This window comes from Girardinichthys multiradiatus, chromosome 15 (assembly GCF_021462225.1).
Source record: "Girardinichthys multiradiatus isolate DD_20200921_A chromosome 15, DD_fGirMul_XY1, whole genome shotgun sequence".
Lineage (NCBI taxonomy): Eukaryota > Metazoa > Chordata > Actinopteri > Cyprinodontiformes > Goodeidae > Girardinichthys > Girardinichthys multiradiatus.
The window spans coordinates 3,413,579-3,428,752 of record NC_061808.1 but is presented as its reverse complement, the minus strand read 5'-3'; the positions used below and the strand labels follow the sequence as shown (position 1 = coordinate 3,428,752).

At 39.8% G+C, this 15,174-nt stretch overlaps 2 protein-coding genes across 2 annotated transcripts in view; both read left to right on the top strand.

The window, feature by feature from the left end:
- Positions 1-4,775, top strand: part of vta1 (vesicle (multivesicular body) trafficking 1) — a 43,618-nt gene extending 38,843 nt beyond the window's left edge. The window contains exon 8 of the mRNA XM_047388715.1: positions 3,874-4,775. Coding sequence (XP_047244671.1) covers positions 3,874-4,019 — 146 coding nt within the window. The 3' untranslated portion in view covers positions 4,020-4,775. The remainder of the gene's footprint in view (positions 1-3,873) is intronic.
- Positions 4,776-11,462: 6,687 nt separating this feature from the next.
- LOC124882455 (adhesion G-protein coupled receptor G6-like) overlaps positions 11,463-15,174 on the top strand; it is a 70,547-nt gene continuing 66,835 nt past the window's right edge. The window contains exon 1 of the mRNA XM_047388864.1: positions 11,463-11,721. Within this exon, the coding sequence (XP_047244820.1) occupies positions 11,720-11,721 (2 nt within the window). The 5' untranslated portion in view covers positions 11,463-11,719. The remainder of the gene's footprint in view (positions 11,722-15,174) is intronic.

The window sequence follows — 15,174 nt, the reverse complement described above, 5'->3', positions numbered from 1 at the left end:
TTACAGTCTTACATGTTGCTTTTCTAAGTTTTTTTTCATGGAAATTACAGTTTATCCTCTTGGAGTTTAGGAATTGCTGTCTTGGAAGTAACAGACTAAAAGGCCACGTTCCTGGGACAGGTCACTTTCTTAGTTGAACTTTTGGTTGATCTTACAGGTTACTTTATCTCAGCTTAGATGTTACTATTCACAACTTTCAGGTTGTTCTCTTAGAACTTAGAGGGCATTTTCCCTGAAGTAACAGGTTTCTTTCCTAAAACTAACAGGTGACTTCACAAGTTGTTAACCAGAATATCTCAGGTTACTTCAGTGCAACTTTTTGTTTGTTTCCTTTTACTTGCTGGTCACTTTCTTTAAACGTTCCTTCTTGTTACTGATTACTTTTACAATCTTGCAGGTTCCTTTCCCAGATTTTACAGGTTACTTTTATTGAACTCAGGGATTAGCTTTAGGGAACTAACTTTTTTGCTTTCCTGGAATTTACAGGGTACCTTTTTAAACTCTTGAAAATCAATTTCTTAGATCCTAAAGTTTAGTTTTCAAAATGTACAGATCAATTACCCAAACCAAACATGTTATTTTCCTGACACTTAAATGTTACTTTACTTAAACTTTCCAGATACTTTTCTAGAGGTTAGAGGGTACATTCCCAGGAGTTTCAGGGTACTTTCCTGGAAATAACAGGGTGCTGGATCCTTTGTATTATGAGGTGAACAGATACTTTCCTGATACTTTTTGTTACTCTATGGGTATTTTTTGAACATGTAAAATAGAACAGGTACCGTGTAGAAAACTGACCTGAATGTTTTGGAAAAGCAAACTCTGAGAATGGATCGGCTGTAATGTGTTTCTACTTAGGTCATGTTATAGTACAGGGTGTGCAGGCAACCATGACAGAATCGTTCATGCAATGACTGCTTTACAAAGAAAATATATTGTGTATAAATAAGTTGTAGGTTGTGCCTCACCTTCCATTATTTTTGTAAAACCTTTCTGGCAAGTTGACTAAAAAAAGTCGGCATCTCATTAGTCGGTTAGTCATCTTCTACAATATCCTACTTGAGTGGAACAAGGTGGAACTTTGAAGTCGTGCATCAGAAATGACAAATACTACTGAGTAACATCTGTAAGGCAGTGAAACAAGAAGCCAAGCAAAAAACTTGGTCAGCGTGGTCTTCGAAGGAAAGAAACAGGACCCGAGCATACAGCTTTGGGGGACCCCTCTGAAGAGACCGTATAGTATATTTCAGATGTAAACTTCTTTTATGTTGTGGCATGCTGAATTAAATTGCTGATTGCATTATGTTCAGTTTTACTGTAGGGAGACTGAATAACGTATTAAACGGGTGTTTGAGTAAAATCAGAATACTTTGGATAAAGTAAAGGGAGCAGAAAAACACAGAAAAAAACACAAAGAACAGCATGAACTAAGGGATTGTTAAGGAGTCTGTGTTCAAATATCAACGCCACACATTGGATCATTTTAAAAAAATGAAAATTAATTACAGGAATCACCTTTTCACTGCAGAATTAGTGGACTGACCAAAGGAGAACAGTGCAACACATTACTCTGTGTCATTACTCTGGACTCACCACTTCTCTAACACACTGAACTTTCTGTAAGACTCTCTTTTATTTGCTGAGCACCATGCCGGCTTATGAAATGTTATTCCTCACAATGCATTAATATGTTTTCTTTCTGCGCCGTCACTTATTTTATGGCTTTGAGGCATGCAGCGGTGCAGATGGTTGTGTACGATATGCAGAGCGAGAACCGTCCCATGCGGTGTCTCGTGTTGTGTTTGGACAGCACTGCGGTCAGGGGCGAGAGAGACGCTGAGGTATGGTTCGAGTTAGGAGTTTCCTCTGAGGAGGGAGAGACAGATTGAGGGAGGGAGAGCTCGAACAAGTGACCAGAAATGTAAGGAAGGAGTTAAGGTTTTGTAAAACATTTCTGCAGTGGTTTTAAAATCCCCAGAAGACATCTGAATAGACCTCATAAAGTTTCCAGCTCTTATTTCATCCACATTTTTAATTTCAAGCATTTAAAGTGCACAGCTTTTGACCTTGTAGCTTTTGTTTTTAATACTAGGCTGAAACATTTTTAAAACCCTGACTTCTTTGACTACAGTTAGAAATATCGGCATACAGAAAATATGCGACAAGACCGAGAAAGGGTATTAAAATAGTAACAATCTCCTAAAGTTTTACATTTGCCATTAAACATGAGTTATTAAGTCGCTGTCAGGCACCATTAGATATCTGGTTAGAGCTAAATTATCAGGACAAAATGGGTGAGGAGAGACCGTTTGTTCTGACTGGGAAGTACCCTGAGCTCAAAGTCATTAAAAAAACAGATTGTTGGGCCACGAGGTTGTTTTTCACTAAGCAATTAAATTTACTGCTGTCTGAATTTTTACTGCAGATGTGTCTGTAATAACGGTGATGAACACTTCTCTAATCAAATATCTCTCGTAAAACAAAAAATAGGCTGCAGTTATGCCCATCTCATACAACACACGTTCATATAGGGCCCTATAATTATATAGGGCCCTGTTACACATGGTGCCTTTCATTTACAGTCACACACTTTTTAAATCATAATTCAGTTTAGGTTTCAGTGACTGTTTGAAAATTAGCTTTCCAAATAATCCAAAACCTGCTTCATTGTTTCGGAGTTTTCTCCGAATGTTTCAGTTCTTTCTGGAAGCCTGAGACTACATTTATAGGATCTGCCAGAAGCTTTCCAGCTTATCCTGGATTCCTGCAGTGGGAAGGAGGTCGTATGTGTCGGATAGCGTTCCGCCCTCCATCAGCCTGAACCGTAAACCTCGAGACAATGTGAAGGGTGGAGGGCAGGCAGCTTAATAAGATACAGATACGTATACAGGTAAACAAAGGAAGTTTGTAATCTGATTTAGTCTCAAGGTTTTTACCTGGATTGTAATTGAAGCAACATTCATCTTAAAAAGATTGTAGACAGGATTCCTACACACGTTCCCTCTCAAAATTCCATCGTAATCCAGATTTAGATTTCCATAAATCTGTTCTTGTTTGCCCGTTTTTAAGGACTAACATTAAAGTTTACTATGACTTTATGAATGCTGTTTCTACAGTCAGGATTTAAATTTGTGACTGACAAAAACGGGATGGATGCATACAACACTTTATACAGAGTCTGAAAATCATTTTTTACCAGTCCTTATTTTATGTTTCCATACTTATTAATACCTGAAAATGACCTAAAAATAATTCAATGCTTCCACAGTTTTCCCGACAGCGTAGGAACCCTGTGTAGAAAGTGGTTGAATGAATGCAGCGAAGCTCATCCAGGTCATTTAAACTGAAACTCCTGATCATGAACATCTCTGGAGCAGGTTAGCAGGTACTTTGCTGCTCTAGGTCCACGTCTAACACAACGTAAACCTTAGACCTCAGCTCAACATCGCAGCAGCACACACTAATGGGACTTCAATGTGCAACTGCCTCTTTCATCAGATGCTGCGGCTGATTTAATGTGTTTCTTCTTTCAAATTAGCCGAATATATTAGTTCTGTTGACTATTTGCTCTTAAAATCAGACAAAACCGTTAAAACCTGCAGTTTAACTGAGTTCTGTTGATTCTGGACTGTTTCCTGAAACGTCCTGACAGCAGTTGGCTTTGCTGCTGTCTCCATCTTTCTGTCTGCCATGTATTGGCTGTAAAGTGATCTTCCTCTCTTTTGTATTTCTGTCTGCAGCCTTGTTAACTCGGTAATCAGGACTGATTGCTCTTCTTTTGGCCTCTAATTGGCTCACATTAACGCCTGATCTCTCTGACTTCTTCCTCCTCCTCCTCTCATCTTCCCTTTCACCCTGCCCTCCCTCCCTCAGGCGGCGTTCAGCTCTCCCCCGAAGACTTCACCAAGGCACAGAAGTTCTGTAAGTACGCTGGCAGCGCTCTGCAGTATGAGGACGTCGGCACAGCCATCCAGAACCTCCAGAAAGCCCTGAAACTTCTCACCACGGGCAAAGAATAAGCTCTTTGTCCTCCTCCTATCTGACTCCTCCTTCCTCCTCTCATTTCTTCTATCTCCACCCCCCACCACTTTTCCTGCCCTCTATCCGTCTTCGATCTGGCCCCAACGAGAGCCGACGGCGACGCTCTCACACTGAGGCCGCTCACGTCAGATGAGGACACGATGGATATCAGACAGAACAATGGTGCCCTGTGTCTGCGGTCGCACCCGTTGATGGGATAACTGACCAACTGACTGCAGGACATGTGGACTGAATGCCTCGTTAGCGACCCCCATCAGCTCGATACGAGCTCATCCGCCTGAGCATGATTTATATTGTTCTTACAGCAGGTTCAAAATAAAGAGGAGAGAAAACCGTTCTGAGCGCTCCATCTTTAGGTTCAAAACTCTAGTCTGAGTTTGTGTCACTTTTCAACTCTAGCTTGTTTTCAATAAAACTGCTGTCAAGATTTAATTAATCTTTCAATATCACTCAAAAATAAAGGAGTCAACTAATCGATTTGCCTCTGTACCTGATGGCCTCCACATACCAGGAGGATCGTGTGTTTCTGAGAGCTTCTGCAGGGCAGATCTAGGTACAATCCAGTGAAGCTTTATTGCAAAGACAAATTCACAGATTTCAGCTTGAATCAGAATCATCACAGATTATTTGTCCAGTACATCCTTAAATTCCTGTTAACAAACTTTCAATAAATCGTTCCATCATGTTGTTGTAGCATGGTCGTCTTCAGTTTGAATAAAAAACAAGCTCCACAACCTGAGCATCCGAGTCTTTGTTAAAGGTCTGACAGCTTGTTATCTGCCTGGGTTTAAGCAAGAGCTGAATGCTTGGTATTCCCTTGGAAAAAGACCTTGAAGTAGGTGGAAATGGCTAGTCTGCCATTTGTATTACCTGATTGAGTTGTTAGCTGCAGATTAAGTGCTTTGTTGAGCTTTGCCTCCGAGACCTGATCCAGATTCATTAAGTGGACCAAACAGCTCCTGGACTCATCGGGCTGAGACTGAACCAACAAAACTCTGAGAAAATGATTGGCTACTTTCTTATTCTCCACCACCTGTTTTCTATCCAGCTACACCTCAGAATGGGTTCAGTCTCATTGTTTATCCTGTTGGGACTAACAGCACGTATCTCATTTATCCACCTGGAAGAAACTGTGGAGGACGGTGCAGTCAGAGGGCTGGAGAAAGAGGAACCAGTTAAACATTTTTATTTTTATATCACTGTGTCTGTAGAGGGTGGAGAGGTGGTGGTTGTAGTTTCAGCTTTAAACTGTGTGTTCTGTATTTAATCTTTCTGAACAGTTGATTTAGTGATTTTAAAGGTTTAAATTAAGTTGCATGAAGCTTCAGAATCGGTCTGAGTCACTACAGTTTGAATAAAATGTTTCAAATAATTGTTTAATTGTCTTTAATATTTGTCACATCTGAAGAATCTGAATATTTCAGAGTCAGAATCTGCTGATTTTTATTATGTCAATGTTTTAAGTGAGAAATAAGCCCAGTGTAGATTTTAGTTTTGATTTTTCTTTCCCAGTTTTTGTGTTACATCTTCAAAGCAGATTCAGTTTCTGCAAGAGATCTAATCTGCTTCCTCAAACTAAAACATGACTTGATTTTCTGAATTTTGGTCCTTTCAAAACTGTAGAAAGAGAAAAAAACTCAACTTGTTGAAATATTACTGATAATTGAAATCGGAAAAGGTCAACGCTGGTGGCATTTGGTCTCCTTTGTTCTTTGCTTGTCTCATTTCTTGTTATTTTTATTTGAGAGACTTTTACAGAAATGAGTGGCAGATTTGGAGCATAGTTTAGATTCTTTTAAGCAACCGCTAGGGATCAGTGAAAAGGGGTCAACCCACCTTTTACTGATGCTTAATGGCTGCTAAAATAGCAAAAGAAATGATTGTAAAATCATCTGAAAAACCTTTGACTGAATGATCTGTCTGTACAGACCAAAAACATTATTTGTAAAGACAACTAAAACCCAGGATTGGAAATCTGGATTTCTCAACCAGAATAAACAATCGGCAGTTCAAGAAATGGCCTGATTCAGAAACGGAACCATTTCCGTCCCGATCATGGATCTGCATTTTGTCCAAATTAGGTGTAAATCACATCTCGCACCGGCTTTTAAAGACTACAACCAAACATCGAAACCGTTCCGACTGCCTGAATTGGCCTCTGTTCTCAGTCCTTTACTGCCTCATTAATCATGTATTATCACTATTCATAACGTTCACCCTTAATCTACATACATCCATAATTTGTTAATTAATATATTAGCTTGTGCACATTGGTGAAAGATGAGAGTTTGAGCTGGTTTTCCATTTCAAAAATAACGTCATGATCCAGAAGAAGCTACATTGTACTGGAAATGTTGAGCAAGTACGCAAAGAGCTGAATGTTTCATCGTCTATCTCTTATGAATTCTTGTGCCTTTCAGAAATGTGTCGTTTTCATGGATTTTATTTTTTATTAATGCGTTCAACTACATAGTCTCTCCTGTTGTCTAAATGTCATGATGTCCTTCAGGGCTCTGTGTTGATAGGATATTTTTTTCAATTTACAATAATATTGTGGGTCAAAATGTTTGTCATGTAGCTCTCCTTTATGCTGATGACAGATTTGTATTATAATGCAAACAAAACTGGTACGACACTGTAATAACAAGGGCATGAAAAGCAGCCCCTGGCCACCCAACAGAGGAAGCTCTTTCCAGATGCCTCTGTCCATGTTCTCGTTCTTTCAGTCATGATCCAGAGTTCAGAAATAGAAGAAATAAAAAATCTCCTTTATTATCTCACGGTGTTCCCCACTGTGAGAAAGTGACACAGCAAAGTGAAAGGCAAAAGGAAGCATGCTGATAGACACAGAGGAGAAAACTAAGAGTAAGAGAGTGTACATTAGGAAAAAACATTAAAACAAATACTGTACAGTTATTAGAAGTACCATCAGTGAAGGTTGGAATGTTAATGGTTCATTGAATACAGATCTTCACTCCTTCACCACAACAGTCTGGAGCAATGCCCTCGTTGCTGCAGATGAAACCCTCACCCATTTATCCATCTCCTGCCACATGCCGTCTTCCCTAAAGAACAAGATACCAAGACACTGGAGCTTTGCTTTCGAACGAGTGTCATTCATCACCCTTCTCCAGTTAGGATTTATGGACTCAGACTTAGAGGAGGTCACCCTATAGGTCAGCTATAAACCTCTCCAGTGCTCACTGAAGGTCATAACTTGAAGGCACCAGGATGACCATATGATCTGCAAAACGATGAGAACCGGATGTTCCTAAACCAGTCACCCTCCTCTCCACAATCCAGTCCATGAACACCTAAAACAGGATCAGAGATCAGGTAAGCATGTGTTTTCCTCTTGGGTTTAAATAGATTTTTTGTGGAGGTGAATAAATCTACAACTCGTATTTTTCTCTAGCTCTCGGTGGAAGACACGCGTTTTCTCTCCCTCTCTCCCTGCTGATCCCTACTTCTGCTTTTGTCTGTATTTTTCTCAGAGCCTCGCTCTGCATATCCACCACATTTGTAAATTATGGATTTGGTCAGCTGGACTCTCAACAAAATTGGTCAAAATTTGTTTTTCCTATGGGAAGACAGGGTAAAGGAGACCCTCTTGTCCAGACGGGACGTTCTTCTCTGGAAACACAATGGATGCTTGGCAGCAGTGGAAAATTGTGTTCCAGACTACGATGTCGGTCGCAGACGTAGAAGATGTGTACATATTTAGACTTTTGATAACAGGATTTCTGCTTTTTGGAGTTGGTGGTTACCTGACTTATCGAGTGATTGCCAAAACGTGGGCGGCTGTTAAAAGTATTCCAAAGCTTCCTGCGATGTTAGATGGAGTCTGTAGAGCGATCAACACTCAGACTGAAATGTTAAGAGAGAAGAATCACAGCCTGGCAGCAGTTGGACTCAGAGGTTAAAGGTTGGACTCAGAGGTTAACTTGGAGAAGTTGTACGCTCCAGATCTGCGGAAAATATCAGAAATTTGGCTATTTGGATTCACAATTGAGACACACCAGTAAAACTCTTAAGGTGGTTGGAAATTCACAACTGCCTGAACCACAACATTTATTGTTTTTCTAAATCTGGCGCCCCAATGTGGTCTTGGCAACTTCTGCTAACTGGGTATTGACAAAATATCTCCTGGATGTTATAAAAACACGATGCTCTTCCCCAGCACTCCCCTACCAGCTGTGTGCTGATAGGACTATGCGGCCGATTGATAAAACTTCCACCTCTCTTCTCAAGGACAATGGCACTTCTATCAGCGTTGACAGTCTAATTCTTGCAAACACACTCAGACTTATATATTCACACCCTCAAGACTCCACCGTACCCTTGCTAAATCTTTACTTATGTGTGTGTTGCTTACCCCTGATGAGGTTTTTTTGTACTGTTTCAGACTCTATTCTGCTAAGAATAGAGTCTGAAACAGTACAAAAAAAATGTTTTGTTTTCCAGTTTCTTTACTTTTTGTTCCATGGTGAAGGGCACACTGCTACCTTTCCATCTACACTGCTCAACCTAACAGTTTGCTCTCCATCTGTTTGCTTTTAGGGATATGTTTCACCTTGTTTTTCTCCTAAGTGAAGGCTAGGGTTTGCACCCTAAAGCAGAAAACAACACCGTCTGTTCCGGTCACGTATAAAACTCCAGGAGACCGAAGCAAGCCGAGGAAATGTTCAAACAGCAAACAGGCTGACGTCATGTTCACATCATCGTTAAAGGTAGCAGGTCTGCAGAGGCTTTGGGAGAAGTCATGTAAATACCTTCCTGTTTAAGGGGAATATATCCAGTATGCTTGACCTCAGTGTTTAATCTGAAGACTTCAGAACTCTTGCTCAACACTAAGAAATTATGTCTGAACATCTGTGAAGCGTAGGTAACCCTCTGATTTTAAACAAATCCCCAAAGTTAATTAATAGAACCTAAAGAACTGCACCCAGATATTTCTATATTAGTGGGTTACTTCACATAAGCTGCTCCTCCTACAGCGTTTCTACCTCCACAATGTGTACACCACCCTCGGTTAATCTTCCATTCATCCATCATCTTTTGCTGATCTGAGATTGGTCAACGTATAGAGCCTTGGAAACGTGTTCACACAGGTAGGCTGGTCAGAGGAGGATAGGGAAATGGCTGAAGCTAAATATAGGGCAAGCCTGGGAGAAAATCTGTAAATACCGCCTCAAAGGCTCATCTAGGCTGTTTCATTAATCATGTTTCAGTCCTAGGCCACCTTCTTTTTGTATTTTAAACCATTTCTTAACCTGCTTCATCAAAATCCTGATCGACCTGAAACCTGGAGAACTGTTTGTTCCTTAAACATTTACAGAAGAATGGTTTATGTTACTTTAAAAAGCTTTACCTTCTTGAAAGCTCAACATGGTTGTGGCGTGCCTCAGGGTTCAGTCCAAGGCCCTCTTCTTTATGTATTTATTTGTCAGTCATTTTCAACAGCTTCTTCCATAGTGGGTCGGGGCGAAGCTGGTGCCTATCTCCAGCAGTCTATCTCCAGCGGGGTACACCCTGGACAGGTCGCCAGTCCATCGCAGGGGAATTTATTTGTTTTTTTGTCATTATTTCTGAAGATGCATGAAGATGAATATTAATGTCCTGCATATTTCGTATTTTATGCAGTGCAACTCAACTGTAGATTCAAGTTTAAACCAACAACTGCCATTAAAATTTATTTTCTTGAAATTGAAATTAAATCGTGAAATCCCACAGCTATGTCATTTGAATCATTTCTGTTTGTATACTATCAGAATTATACAATATAGGCTGCAGATGTGTGATAAAGTGATTGATACTTGGGCAGTGTTTAAGTCAGAGATGCTAATGAAATGTACGATTTACAAAAATCTAAAAATACCAGATAAAAATGAGTAAGCAGGCAGCCAATGTTTAGGCTGAAGCTTTGAAGGTTCTTCAGATAATCTAAAGATCCATTTATCAAAACCATTTTAAAATAATAAACTGGTTCCTTGGATGGAAAATAAATAAAAGTAAATGGAAGCCTAAGACTTTTACTCGACACTGAATTTATGGACATATTTGATAGAAGATTCTTACCGTTTTAAATAGCATTTTGTAATGAGAACAATGTGTTTCCTGATCTGTTTTTTTTTTTTTTTACTGGTGCTGATTAATCCCAGACTGTTTTCCATCTCTGTGACGTCAGAGGTGTCTTCCTTTTCACACATGGTGATTCAGCCCGCAACAGAGTTCCTCTGAGGGGGCCTAATGATGCAAATCTGTGCAGCGTGGTGAAGCTTTTATCATGCAGGAAGATCAGAGCGGGTGATGTTTTACAGGCAAATTAGACGCATTAGTGCAGCTCTCCTCTGGCTGAACATTCCTCCTCTTTCATATAACCAGTTCAGTGGTGGAGATACAACATCATTTTGTGTCTTGCTGAGGCTGAACAGATGAGTTTATGCTCCCCAAACCTGCTAATTCTGCCCAGACAGGGACAGAAAACTGCTTTCTGGTCAGGTTTTTCTGGATTTTTCAAAATGAGAGAAATACAGGCCTGTTTTAGGTTTTCAATAAAACCTTTTATTTCCTGAGTTTGGTCCATTCATGAAAAACGAAACCCCCAGAAGTTGGGAATCACAGAGTGTGACTGCTGTTTATACCCAACTCTGGATTTATCTGATTAATTACATGAAGTCCACATTTACAGCATGTGAAAAAAACAAATGGCATCGGGGGAAATAATTACAGCAACATGTGTGTGTAACATGTTACAACACACTCTAATCTCAACATGTTACATGTAACGAATGTGGAAATTCAATAATGTCGTAACATGTGAAGCACGTGCTTTCCCATATGTGAAATGTGAGAAACCTTATTTTTTCCATGGATATTTCACATTACAACACAATGTAATTTTCACATGCATCCTAATATGTATGTACATAGCTACATGTATATAAGAACAAGTGATATGAAGCTAAATGACCACAAGTATTTCAGAGCACAATCATATTTTAATATCAATATGACTTGTAAAAATTAAAGATGTAAACCCCTGAACATAAACTGGTCAAGCTAAATAGAACTAAGAAGAACATAGATGACATTTAATGATGTGTTTAGTTTGTTTTCTGCTCATGATGATTTATGTAAAATTATTTTATTAATATTATTTGGATGAAAGATGAGCTAACCTGCTTTGCTGCGTGTTTTTTAATTTTTAAATATGAAGAAAAACTTTAAATAGGAAAAAAAAAATGTTTATACTGATTTATAAACAGTGGAGACAAGTTGGAAAGAAACAAAAAGCCGAAGCTTCTCCTGTGGAGCATCTGAATATTATAATCGTGCTGTTTAATTCTTCTTTCTGGTGTCATGTTACATAAAACATTCATTGTCAAGACAACTTTCATCTGTGACCCCGCCCACGCCGGTGGGTCCAAGTCAGAGAAGCGAACGCACTCCGGCCCAGAGCCGAACCAACACCCTCCCCTTCATCCTCCTCCTCCTCCTCCTCCTCCTCTCAGCCCTCTCTCCTCAAACTGTGGAGAGTTTTTGCGCCTCGGCGGAGATAAAGCTGGTTTGGTTTGAGAAGTTTGACTGTGAGAAAAAGAAAAGGCAGATTTTCCTGAGAGTTTGCAGAAAGGGAAAATGGTCCTGCGGGGGGACCAGCCGCCGCTCCAGTGAGAACATGTGAGTGTTGGAAACTTTATTTAAAGTGGTTCTGACCCTGAAGATGCTGTTTCTGTTGCTGCTGGTGGCTCCTGTTCATCTTCAGCTTGGGGATCTAGGTTTTCCTGTAAATCAAATTGTTAGGAATCATTGTTGTTAATTGAATCCAAACTTGCAGCAGCCTCTGCTGTGTGCTCATCAAACATGATGCTGAAATCCGAGATGAACGGAGGAGAAACTTTTCTTTTCCACCTCCTTTTTCTCCAACGGTAAAAAAAACTGGGAAAAAAGTTTTCCATGGAGCTGCTGAGAGCTGCGCAGGTTTCCAACCTGAGGCAGTTAGGCTTGCAAACAATGAGACCCACCTAGAACTGGCTTCATTGACGGCCTTTAGGTCAGTTATTGTGGGAAAAGATAGAAAAATTAATGGGTCACTTGTTAGTTTTAGTTTTTTTTTAAATATAATTTTGAGAAGCGTTGGTTGCTTTGATGCAAATAGCTAAACATTTGTACATGTTCTGTATTTTAGGATGAATTATTATTAATTAGTTGAGCCTTTTTGAGACTTTTTAAACTAAACAGATCAATCTATGTCCCCCAGGAGTTTTCAGGAGTTGATCTCTATTCAGAGATCTGATTTCTGCTTTCACAATGCTATGTTTTATTGTTCTCCACTTATTAAATATATTTACCATCTACTGTGTATTTACCTACTTTGATGTGTGGGGTGGAAACAAACTTTTTGATGCCTTTTTAACTGCTTTGCACTAAAAACTAAACCTGATTAGAATCAGTGTTGCTATGTCTGATTCTCCCCGGCTCCCAAGGACCTCAAAAGAGATAGTGGTCATAAAATTTGAAAATCCGGCATTAAATGAACAAACTCCTAAATCTTGGAAGCGTCTGATTGATTTTAATGCATTCTTTTATTTATTTATTGACTTCTTAGTCAGTTATTGTAAATTAAATCACAGAAAAATGACCAGAGAATCCCGTCTGGAGCTTAGTTTAATTTGAATTTTAAACCTACATTAGTTTGGTGTGTTGTCGTGTGGCATTAAAGTACTCAGAAACAAGAAAAGTACTGTTGTATAATGGGAGTTTTTACTCTCTTTCCTCCCTGTGTACCACCAGGTCCGTTTCTCTCCAGTTCCAAAACCCAACCAGTAAAACCAGCAAAGTATTTACCTTGTGAAATAATGAGAAATGGTTAATTATAAAATCAAGATGGATGATCAGTGTACAGAGTATACAGTTGAACAGATACAGAGTAACATTCACCTTCAGTACCGGGCCCCCCTCAGCCCATCTTAGGGATGAGCAAAGAATGGAGCGTGAGTCCTGCTTTTATCTATGCCTGTTCCTAACCCTCCTAACGGGTGTCATCCTCTGGTATCAGTTTATCCTTGACTACGTGTTGCGTCTTATGTGATCAGTTGTGTAAGCTGTAGCAGTGCGCGGTGCGGCAGATAAGCAACAAGGGCAGAGATATTTAATTAGGGCAGCAAAGAGATGATTAGAAAAGGCCACAGAATCATACATAACAGTACCTTCAGTGGTATTAAGAATAGATTTTGACGCACTGAATTCGTTGTAGGACAGAAAACTCTCAAATGCTTTTATTTAGAGTCAGCGTGCTGTTAGAGTGAGCAGAAACTGGAAAAATTAAAACTTTCATTGAAGGCAAACTTTGATCGACTCTGAACGCGTAACTAAACGAGCCTCGTCCTTTCCTTTTAGTGCCTATTTAAACTTAAATTCATCTTGACCATCAGATTTAATAGAAAATTATGAAGAACGACCTAAACTAACATTTAAAGTGGAAGCAGGAATAATTCTGGAACATGAAGAAAAATAAAACGATGCTTCAGAACTGAACCAGAAAGCAGGATTCAGCAGAAACACAACGGCGTACAAAACTTTTCATTTTTCCACGTTAAATGCGCAGCTGCAATATGTTTTAACGGGATTTTCTGCGGCAGACCAACACAGAAGAGGGATGCAGAAATATGAAGTTCAGGAGAAATGATACATGGTTTTCAAAATGCTTATATTGGATGGAGAACATCTGGACATCAAATTTTAAATCTTGCCTCTCCTCAGATTCCCAATTAGATCTACTTTTGTACTTGGACTAGGCCATTCTAACAAATACATATGCTTTGATCTAGACCATACTATTGTATCTCTGGCTGTATGTTCTCCTGCTGGAAGGTGAACCTCCACCTCAGCCTTAGGTCTTCTGCATCCTCTGACAGGTTTTCTTCCAGGATTGTCCTGGATTTAGCTCCATCCTCCTGCCCATCAACCCTGACTAGCTCCCCAGTCCTGGCTGAAGAAAAGCATCCCCACAGCATGATGCTGCCACCACTATGTTTCCCCATCGGGATGATGTGTTCAGGTTGTTAGTTTTCTTCCTCACCGCATTGTGCATGAAGTCCAGAACGTTCAGAAAGTTCTGAATGTTGTTTGGAAGGTTTTTCCATGATTGTTGCTGATGGCAGATGATGGTAGGTGAGAGCTATTCCTTTGTTTTGCCAGAGTCTCCGAAGAAACCTGAAGTGGAGAACATTTTCTAGGTTAAAGTTCATTCTGTCGGGTCAGATTGTGTTGTTTTTGGGACGTAAGGCTTGTTTAAGGCTGTGAAACTGCTTTAAATATCGAGTTCTGCTTGTTGTGCCAAACATTTTGGTTGTTTCTGTTCCACACTTTCATTTTTAAGCATTATACATTATGATTTTATTGATTCAGATTGTCAGTAAAAAGAACAAAAAATTAAAAGTAATCAGTTATAATTATTGAATGCAAGGTGTGGTGCTAAATGGTGTCCTCACACCTTGTCAACTATAGGCAGGTTAAAAATGTCAACAAATAGGAATCAAACTGATAAAGGAGCTTCATTTAAAGTTCTGCCCAAACATTAAGGTTCATTTTAATAAACAGTTTTTTGTGTTTCCAGGGAGGAAACAGGAACAGGGTGAAGAAGTTTGATGGATTTTCTCATTCAGGGTCAAACTTCAAATATCTACAATACATTCACCCCAACTAATATTTGGCTAAATGCTTCCTAGTTGACGGAATTTCAACCAGACTTTTTGGGATCCAGCAACCAGCTTCTGACATTCTTTGACCTTCTCTTCTTTGGTTGGTTTTCCAGACATGGACCCGGCTCTCAGGCATAGTTCACAAACATTCAATAAGGCTGAGGTTGGAGCTTTGGCAAAGCCATTCCAGATGCTTAATGTCAGCCTGCTTTGTCCATTTCAGAACCATCTGTGTGTTTGGGATCTTTGTCCTGTTGGAACACCTGACTGTGTCCAAGTTACATCCAACCAGCTGTTGGTTTGAGGTTAGGTTGAAGAACGTGGTGGTTGTCCTCCTTCCTTGTTATTCTATTATGCATATGCAGTGAAGCAGCTAAACAGCCACACAGCATGATGCTGCCGCTACCATGCTTGACAGCTGATAAATTGG